Source organism: Brienomyrus brachyistius, chromosome 11 (assembly GCF_023856365.1).
Source record: "Brienomyrus brachyistius isolate T26 chromosome 11, BBRACH_0.4, whole genome shotgun sequence".
Classification (NCBI taxonomy): domain Eukaryota; kingdom Metazoa; phylum Chordata; class Actinopteri; order Osteoglossiformes; family Mormyridae; genus Brienomyrus; species Brienomyrus brachyistius.
Window position 1 is genome coordinate 9837459 of NC_064543.1, and position 10060 is coordinate 9847518.

Here is a 10060-nt window from a genome sequence, read left to right on the forward strand (position 1 = left end):
CCCCTTTCTTTCTCTCTCACTTTATCTGTGACACACACGCACACACACGCATTCCCCACGCCCTGCTAGGCACTGTAATCTCACACTGCGGGGGTGTGACAGCTTTTCACCTTGGTATTTTTAGCAGCCATCCGGCAGTTATTACCTGTCAGTTGAGCAGCTCCGTGACTGACAGGACCACTCCTGCGTCCCGCTCCTCTGGCAGCGCCTCCTCCTGGTTAAACTCCGGCCGTGCGGCCGCCCGCGGTGCCTTCTGCCGGCGCTGCACTACTCTGACACGCCTGCTCGCCGCTTCTCGCTTGTCGCACACCCGTGACATCCCTGCAGCTTCTGGAAGGTCTCACACCCCGTGCTATCTCTCCTCTCCCCCCCCCCCCCCCCCACAGGCTCCAGATGGAAGATGAGCTACGACTGCGTGAGCGGGAACGTGAGCGGGAACGTGAGCGGGAGAAGGAGAGAGAGCGCGAGGCTGAGCGGGAGCGAGAGCGAGAACGAGAGCGGGAGCGGGAGCGTGAGAAGGAACTGGAGCGGGAGCGGGAGAGAGAGCGAGAACGGGAGCGGGAGCGGGAGCGCGAGGCCGAGAGGCTGAAGGAGCGCGCCCGTGAGAAGGAGCTGCAGGCCTCCAAAGCCATGGAGAGTCACTACCTGACAGATCTGCACAGCGTCCGGGGAGCGGCAGAGGACAGAGCCAAGGCCGGCGAGCGGCTGACCCCCAACCGTTCAGGTGTGACGCCTCAGCGTTAGCATCGCCACCTTACTAAGCTGTCTCTGTGGAGCCCAAGCCCGGGATAGGCTGACCTCCAACCGGCCAGGTGTGACGCGGCGTTATGCTGCGTTCCATTTACCTCAGAGGTCAGAACCCGAAACAGGGAATGACATCACACACATGAGTTAACAGCGTTTCAGTACAGCAAGTCGGAAAGTCATCTAGCAGTACCAGGGACCCGTTTAAAAAAGCAAGATTTCTTGCTTATCTGGATTTAATTTACCCCGGTTTAATTGGCCTCTATCTTCGTTCACTTGCATTTAGCTCAGACTACCGTAAGTCCGAAAAGCAATAAATTCTGCTTAATGAAACAGGCCCCAGTTCCAGCGCGGTCCACGTCCACAGATAGCGGTTGGACAGCACTGTGCGTTCGGCCAATGGAACCAGCCACAGATAAGACACAAGTGCAAGTAAACAGTATAAAACTACAGATTATACTTATGTTGATAAAAGGTGCAGCCATCTTGGATTCTGAGCTCGGGGTTATGTCGATCCCTTGCTGTTCGGAATTCCGACTTGAGAGGGCATTCCGGTTGAGTTCCAATGGAAGGCAGCGTTAGCATAGGCACCTTACTGTACTGTCTCTGTGGAGCCGAAGCCAGGGAGCGGCTGGCCTCCACCCGGCCAGGTGTGACGCCCCAGCGTTAGCGTTAGCATCAGCACAGTCACCTTGCGGTCTCTGTGAACGCCGCCAAAATGGGGCTTGGGAAGACAATCTGGTCAAGCGTTTTCCAGCTGAACTGAGTGGGCCCCCCCCCCCCCTACTCTGATGCTGTGGGGTTTGCTCCCAGACCTGAGTGGGTGCTGTACTATAAGGGCTCGAGCCCATGGTACAACCCTGCAGTCCCGAGGAGACCAGTAACCTAAGGCGTGTTTGTGCCTTTGTTTTCCTAAACAAAACTAATTACAAAAGCTCAACCAACAATAATAATGTTATTACTATTGTTTGTCGTTAATAATCATCGTTATTAACCTGAATAATTTGTTTGCTGTGGTGGATGTTTGGCCATAAGTATTTCAGTTCTCTCCTTTCAGCCACGGTTATAGAATGAATCTCTTTGTAAGAATCCCTGACCCTGCTGGTACTATCTGAGTGTCACTGGGGGAGCCCCGGGGTGTTAGTGCCTCGCCTTGTGCCGCCCTGGCTGAGCGCAGGTGGCACGTGTAGCCGGCCTCGTGCTGCACTGCCATGCCCCCTGCCCCATCCTATTTTTACTCTCCTGCTCTCCTCCGTCACCTGCAGCCTTCCGCTCCTGGCACGGAAACTCTTTACGGCGAGCGCATTATTAGCTGCTTTCTTGCTGTGAGATGCTATAAAAAGGGTGGGGTTTCCTCCCCCCTGCCATGTCACGGCGCCGGCACTGTGCTCGCTCTCTCTCGCTCTGCCATGACACACGGCATTCTGTCACGGCCGTCGGGACCCAGCAGATTGCGGCCGATCGGTTCGGTCTGATACTTACGCTCCTTTCTTTCCGCCCCCATCTGCCAGATAAAACCAAAGAGGCCCTGCTGCCCACCCCCAAGCCTGTGCAGCCCCCACTCCACCCAGCCCTGGCCGCCGCCCACCATGCCATGCCCAGCCTGCTCTCTGCCCACGGCGCGTACCTGGGGCCGGGTGGGGCGGCACCGGGGGCCCTGGCAGCTGCCATGATGCTGCAGCGCGCCAATGAGGAGGAGCGCTGGCTGGCACGGCAGCGGAAGCTGCGGCAGGAGAAGGAGGACCGCCAGTACCAGGTGTCCGAGTTCCGGCAGCAGCTCCTGGAGCAGCACCTGGACCTAGGCCGGCCCGGCGAGGGGGCAGACCCGGCGGGCGGAGGGACACCGGTAAGTCGGCCGTCTGGCTCCGCGCCCTCGCACCCTGGGGCGGGGGGTGGGGGGTGGGGGGTGGCTCAGCCTCGCCTTTCCGCTGTGTTATCTACTCCTGCTGATGTCTGATCCGGCTGGGCGGAGCAGCCAAAACCTTCTACTGTCGGGCCTGAGTGTCGCCATGGCGGCTGGGGGGGTGCGGGGGGGGGGGGGTGCTTCTCATTGTGAGGATTAATGAGCCGTGTGGGTTTAAAGGCAGGGGACGGCAGAGCGGCCTCAAAATGGCCGATTTTCTCTCCATCATCCCCGCCCGCTTAAAGTGTTAAAATCCAACTTCCTTTTCCCATGAATGATACCCACCCCCCTCCCCTCCCCCCCCCAGGCGCTGCGATACGTGTGCTCTTGGCCTGGTCTGCATGCCGTTATTGAGGTCAGCCCTAATTAATACTTTAATTTGGGGGCCGATGCAGCCGCCCCCCCCGCCTGTAATCCTGCCTGATAATGAGATTGTTCCCCGGCACTGTGTGCGGGGGCCACGCTCAGCAAACAGAGGCACAGGCTCGCGCCTCGAGAGCTCTGATTAAGGCGGGCGCTCCGGGTGGCAGATAACTCTTTAATTAACCGCCTTAGCGGCGCGGCGGCTACCGCCTGCGCCTCCTCCAGCACGCCGGGCTGCGTAGCCGTCGCTAACCCTTAAAAGCCGCTCGTTATCCTGCGGTTTTTGCGGAGATCCTTTTAAATTAAAGTGCTCTGAAAGGCGCCATGCGATGCCGCCACCTCCCCCCCCCCCCCCCCCAACCTCGGTTTCCCGGGCTGAGATGAACCCATTTCCGCACACATGCCGTTAAGGTGTGAGGGAGGGGCTTCTACGCTGGATGCTGCTTTCCTGATGCAGGTGTCTGCCCCGCCCTCTCTGCAGGCCCCTTACAAACCACCATGAGTCAGCCAGCCGCGACATCCTCTCCCATCTTGGAGCACCGCCGCCACTCATATCGCCCAAGCCCCAACTACGGGACCATGCCCCGCCCTCGGTCCCGCCCACAACCCTGTGGAACCCCGCCTCCCTCATCGACACTGCCTCCGATTCCCGACGCAACCACGAGTCCCTGTGCCTGAGCAACTTCGACCCGAGCCGGCCTCCCCTGTCCCTGAGCAAACCGGAGCCCCCAGAAAAGGCGGACGACGGGGGCAAGAGGAAGGAGGGAGCTGAGAAGGGAGTGTCCATTAGGGGGCCTGGCATCCCAGAGTCTGGCACGTTCCTCGCGGAGCTGGAGAGGTCTGCACAGACCTTCCTCAGCCAGCAGAGGGCGCCTCTGTCCCTACACAGCCAGTACGCCGACTTGAGCGGTCCTCATAAATCCAGTGGCCCCCCCAGGGGACTTCAGGGGCCTGCCCGGCCTGGGGTCGACCCTATGCTGGTGTACGACGAGTTCCTGCAGCAGCACCGCCGGCTGGTCAGCAAGCTGGACCTAGAGGAGAGGAAGAGGAGGGAGGCCAAGGAGAAAGGTGAGCTCCACACCGCAGGAGTCCCTGTGCTCTGGAAGGTTCAGGGCTGCATGATTCCTCACTCTCCTTCCTACCCTCGATTGCTGGCCTGTCTTTCCTTCGCTCTCTTTCGCTCTCTCCCCCAGCATGTCCTCCTCTCCCCCCTCTGCCACCCCCCCCCCCCCCCCCACCTTGCTGCTTGACCCAGCTAATTAAGATGGTGTCTGACAGGCAGAGCAGGCACAGCGGGTCAGCACACAATCTTGGCACTGGGGGGATATGGGCTTGGGGGGAGGGGGGGGGCGTGTTTTTCCGCTGGGCCTGTCAGATGTCTGCATAACAACCACCCTCCCCCAACAGGCTACTACTATGACCTTGACGACTCCTATGACGAGAGCGATGAGGAGGAGGTGCGAGCGCATCTACGTCGGGTAGCGGAGCAGCCCCCCCTCAAGCTGGATGACTCCTCAGAGGTAACCGCCCCCCCCATGTCGGTAGAGGTGAACACACACTTTAATAGCTCATCGGGGTATAAATGTAGACATGGAAGCAGAAATGGGCTTCGCTCCTCCTACACAAAGAAACGGACATCATTTTTCCTGGCATATTTGAGACACACTCGCACAGAGGCCTGCTGGGATATATTCCTTTTGTTCTCCTAACCTGTAGTTGCCCCGCCTTCCTTAGCCACCCTCTGTCTTTGTAACCAATCAGAAGCCTTGCTTTGCTCCTCTGACCTCACCCCCTGCACGCCGCTCCCACCCACAGAAGCTGGAGTTCCTGCGCATGTTCAGCCTGACCACGCGCTCCCACCGCGACGAGCTTCTGCAGCAGAAGAGGAGGAAGAGGAGGCGGATGCTTCGCGAGCGGAGCCACTCCCCCCCGGCGGTGCAGAGCAAGCGGCCGGCTCCGTCCGTGCCCCCCCTCAGCACCCGCTTCACAGCTGAGCAGATGAACAGCGCCCCCGAGCTGGAAGACAAGAAGAAGTTCCTCACCATGTTCAGCCTGTCCCATGTCAACATCCAGCAGAAGAGAGGTAGGCCGACGGCTACTGCCATGTCACCACTGAAATATTATGGGATGCGTGGAATCGTTAGTCGTCTAAGCTGTGCGTCGTTGCTGTCCAACGAAAAAGACGCCAAAAATCTATTATCTCAGCAGCATGAAAAAACATTTTCTCAGAAATGACTTCACAGAATAAACATAAAATAATGTAATGAGACACATTTAGGACCAGTAATAGAAATCTTTACGCAGCCGTCAGTAAACGGTTTAAATGGACTGACGTGGTCAGAGAGGCAAATATGTCAGTGTCAACAAGGTAGAAATGAATCCCTCTTTATATTCAGAATTAAGTGATGGTATTTAGCTGTCTAGCTATTGACATTGTTAAAATTAGTGATATAAAGTAATCCGCCATCATGAGTATAAATGTTATCTAGTACAAACAAAAATACTAGTTATATACATGACTTCATAAAAGATATATTTATTGGTCAACTAGATGTGAAATGGTGACGAGATGGAAGAGAATGCCCAAATTCCATCCACAGTAACACGTCACGGTCGTCAAAGTGCACATATGCAGTTTTTATCAGACGACGGCAATGTGTACTTGTCTGCTTGTGTCTATATGGGTGATTTGGGTGGTTCTAAGCTCAGCAGCTTCTGCTGACCCGATTGGCTGGGTTAGCAGTCAGTGACACAGACCCCGCCTCCGCAGACAACGAGAAGGTTGCAGATCTTCTGCACGCAATAAAACACAAGACGGTGACCCTGGACTCCATCAGACACACGTCTCAGCCTCTCTGCAAGAGCCCGACGGCCCCACAGCCTGGTAGGAGCCTTATGTTTGCGTACACACACACACACACACACACACACACACAGACACACACACATGCATTCACACACCCTACCCCTCTCTGTCTCGGCACCTGCTGGCTGTGTGTGTGTCAGGGACAGATGTGCCTTGCAGTACTGACAGCTCCATCTGTGACGCACTGAGCATGTGCCACCCCCCTCTCCCCCCCCGCCAGGTCCCACAGCAGACCCGCCCTCCAGCGAATCTGACAGGCAGCTCAATGTGGGACCCCTCAGTCCCCTGCCCCCCGAGGCCCCGGCTGAGCAGCGGCGGGTGTCAAGCGACGGTCCACGGGCCAAGGAGCCCACCCCGGCCCCCCCCCCTCGACAAGCCTAAGCCGAGCGAGGGCCCGTCCGCCAAGAAGAACCCCAGCCTCCTGAGCAGCATCCGGCCCCCCCTCAGCATGAAGGATGGCCCCCACAGCCTCAACGGCAAGACCAAGCCGTGGGAGAGCGTCACGGCCGAGGAGTTTGCACAGCAGTTCCACGAGTCCGTGTTACAGTCTACCCAGAAGGCACTGCAGAAGCACAAAGGTTCAGACTCAAGGCCCATCCCTCCCCCTGTCGCCTGCCTCCTGCTGTCTTGTGAATATATCCAGCCTCTGATGGCCTTCCTTCCTGTTCTATCATTCCTTTTGGTTTTCACTAGGGACCGTCGCCATCTTGGCCGAGCCCAGTCACAAACTAGACACCTCGGTGCGCTACAACATTCCCGAGCTGCAGGGCCCCCCCAGCCGACAGCCCCCTGCTCAGCCCAACGGGCAGCACTGCCCACTGCCGCCTCGCCGGGAAGAGCTGTCTGACGAGGAAGACTCCGGAGATGAGGAAGATGAGGAGCAGGATGAGGAGGTGCAGACTCCACGGTGGCAGGGCATTGAGGCCATTTTTGAAGCCTACCAGGAGTATATCGAAGGTGAGCGGGGCTCTCAGAGGACAGCGCGCCGAATTGTAAGATGGTGCTGAATTCTCATCTTCCTGTTAATGTCAACTGCTAATTTTATTCTAACATAAGTGTCTCCGTGCTGCACCATGAGAATAAAAGGAGTGTCGCCACCCTGAGGGCAGGTTACCCGCATGCCTTTCCTCGTTTGCGTTAATCAGCCCATATGGCAGCGTTAGACGAGCAGGTGGTGTTCCTCCCTCTGAACACCAGAGGGCACTGTTCAACTCATTTCACACATTTTATGTTCATTAATAATAAATAATAATATGCTAAATACAATGTGTTTTTTAATTATTGCTCACTATGTGAAGCAGGATCTCGATGTGGCTGTTTTCTGGCTCATATGATTAAAATATTTGGATCTTAAGATGCCAGGAGCTTTACGGTTTGAAAAATGAGAGCGTCATTTCTGAACACTTCATGGATGTAAGCAGGAGCGTGTGAGGGTTTGCCAGTCCTGAAGCGACCCACTGGCATCGTTTTGTACGAACAGCTTCCAGAAGGTATTAGTGCTCAGATACTTTCTGTAGACAGTCGTTTATAAACATGCACACAGAAGCGGATAGACACACGAGGAGGGAGACAGACAGACAGACAGACAGACAGACAGACAGACAGACAGACAGACAGACAGACAGACAGACAGACAGACAGACACACACGCACACGCACACGCACACACACACGCACACACACACGCACACACACACACACACACACACCCGCTTCCTGCGCACTAATGAGACCCGGTGCTGTGGGCCGGACGCCTGGGGCACGGCTGGCCCACTCTCGAGTGATTAGCGCTTAGCCTGCACGACTGGGGCTGTCTGCTGCGATGGTAATGAGCACCAGGCCATGTCCCCCCCCCCTCCCCCCATATCTTCCAGAGCAAAGCATCGAGAGGCAGGTGCTTCAGAGCCAATGCAGGAGGCTAGAGGCTCATCACTACAGCCTGAGCCTGACCGCGGAGCAGCTTTCACACAGCATGGGGGTGAGTCTCGCTCTCTGCACACGCCCCCCTCCCCATCTCCCTCGCTATCTCCCCCCCACAGCACGCTGTCCGTGTTCCCTGCCTCCCCCACCCATGCACAAACGCCTAACCAATTTCTCTCCTGTGAACAGATGTTCCTACGCTCCCCCCCCCCCTCATCCCCCCACAATTTCCTCAGCTATGTGATGCTCATTTTTCTTTCCACACTTACTATATGCCACCTGTCCAGAATTTTAATTGGTCACAATTTGCTCCTGTCGCCGCCACTGCCGTAGCCCTCTAAAGGGCCGGCTGTCTGCCGGCAGCCTCTCTCACCAGGCCGGCTGTCTGCCGGCAGCCTCTCTCACCAGGCCGGGCGTATCGTTCCCATTTTACCGGAAGTTACGGCTCTGCTGACGAGCCTGAGCGCCTGCCCACTGTCTCTTTGGATGACTGATTAATAAGCCTGAGTGTGGAGCATGCCAGTGGCACTGCCCTTTTTAACCAGTGCTGCATTGACCTCTCCCCCCCCCGCAGGAGCTGATGGCCCAGAAGCAGAGACTGGCCTCCGAGAGGGAGAAGGTCCAGGCTGAACTGGACCACTTCCGAAAGTGCCTGACACTTCCATTGGCTCAGGGGTCTAGGGGATACTTCAAGGGCTACCCCTCCAGGTGACCCGCCCCCCCTGCGCTCCTGACATCACCCCCTGACCCCGCCCCTGCCACCATACCCCCCAATGTAGCTCAAGAGTCTATTTTTTCACCTGGATTACTCAGAAAAAAAAAAAGGAAAAAAGTAAAACTCTTCCCTGCGCAAAGGACCCAAGCGACAGCTGGCCGTGAACGTGCCATGTGCTGAGGGGGGTGCTGGAAGGGGTGGTGGGGGGGGGGGGGGGGGTTGAGCGTCTGGTCTGGCCTGGGGAGGCACCCGGACCACATGGCCTGTGTGTGCGCCTCTCAAGCCAGTCCCCACAGCCCAGACGTCAGCCAGATCATCCCTGCTGGTGCCCAGCGTGTCCAGAACCATCGGGCTCCGCGTGAAAGAGTCGCCAAGGCGCTTCAGGGACCGCCGCCGTGGCGAGGGGGGGGCCAGGCGGCACCTCCGCCCAGCTCCAACGCACTGATCTGTGGTCAGCAACCCGCCCTCCGGGTTAAATGGGCTTATGACAGAAAATGCACTTAAAAACAAATCAAGATGAGTAACATTGGAAAGCTTCCTTGAGGTACTGCAGTCACAAGGAACTGTTGTTGCTGTCAGATTAGGGAAGGACACACCAATGCACATTTTGGAAAGATTAAAGGAGATGTTTTATTACGAAATAGAAATTTTGAGAATAAATTTAAAGAGGCCCTTAAGCCTTGTAATGTAAATAATAATATTAAAATTTTTGTATGGTTTTATTACTTTAATCATTGTTCTTAAAAAGCCTGCCATTTTTAATATGTTAATGCTTTTGGGCTTAAAAAAAAAACTTGCTTTAGTGTTTACTGCTGCTGGTCAGGATAAAACAATTTTGAAATGTTTGAGAAGTACAAAAGAAGAGGAGCCTTTTCTACTGGTGCCCACCCACCCCCCCCCCCCTTCCCGCGGTCACTCCGGGCCTGTAGCATTGATGGGGGAGTGGTGCCTGTGAGGAAGCCCCCCCCCTTCCCATAACCGATCGCTGTCTCTGCAAGTAAAAGCTCAGGAGGCCCTCCCACCCTATGGGCCGGTCCGTGTCTTGGGGGGGGGGGGGATGCTTACCGATACCAGAATGGCAGCAGCACCCCCATGAATAGGTCTGTAATCGGTAGCAGCTGAAGAATCGCTTCTTTTTCCTGCCAAAACTCAGAAAGTATGAGCTGCATGTTCCTGATGGTGTCCCTCTGACTGGGTGAGCGGCACAGCCTGCCTGCTCAGGTTCATCTCAAAGGTACCAAAATTCAGACGGCCCTTCAGCATTTTATTTATTTATTTTTTTTAACATAATAAGCAATACATATTAACTAGCAGAGCATCTGACGTCCACGCCGCTCACAGACTGGTATATAGGACATCACAGTTCATCTTCCTCTTCATTCATGAAGCGTACAGTAGGAATCCCAGCGGACAGTTTGCATGCCGCAGCCATTAGTGACTCGTAAGCCTCCTTGTCAGTGATGGGGAGTTGCCCCCCCCCCCCCCCCCCGATCTCTTTTGTCTGAATTTCTGCAGGCAAGTTGAATGAGGGTAGAGGTGTGTCACTCTC

At 56.1% G+C, this 10060-nt stretch overlaps 1 protein-coding gene across 1 annotated transcript in view; it reads left to right on the plus strand.

Moving 5' to 3' along the window:
• gse1b (Gse1 coiled-coil protein b) overlaps positions 1 to 8704 on the plus strand; it is a 14914-nt gene extending 6210 nt beyond the window's left edge. The window contains 12 exon segments of the mRNA XM_048969353.1: positions 387 to 724; positions 2256 to 2569; positions 2571 to 2590; positions 3492 to 4078; positions 4418 to 4530; positions 4826 to 5093; positions 5781 to 5894; positions 6097 to 6227; positions 6229 to 6454; positions 6570 to 6833; positions 7751 to 7854; positions 8371 to 8704. Of these exon segments, the coding sequence (XP_048825310.1) occupies positions 387 to 724; positions 2256 to 2569; positions 2571 to 2590; positions 3492 to 4078; positions 4418 to 4530; positions 4826 to 5093; positions 5781 to 5894; positions 6097 to 6227; positions 6229 to 6454; positions 6570 to 6833; positions 7751 to 7854; positions 8371 to 8508 (2617 nt within the window). The 3' untranslated portion in view covers positions 8509 to 8704.
• Positions 8705 to 10060: the final 1356 nt, after the last annotated feature.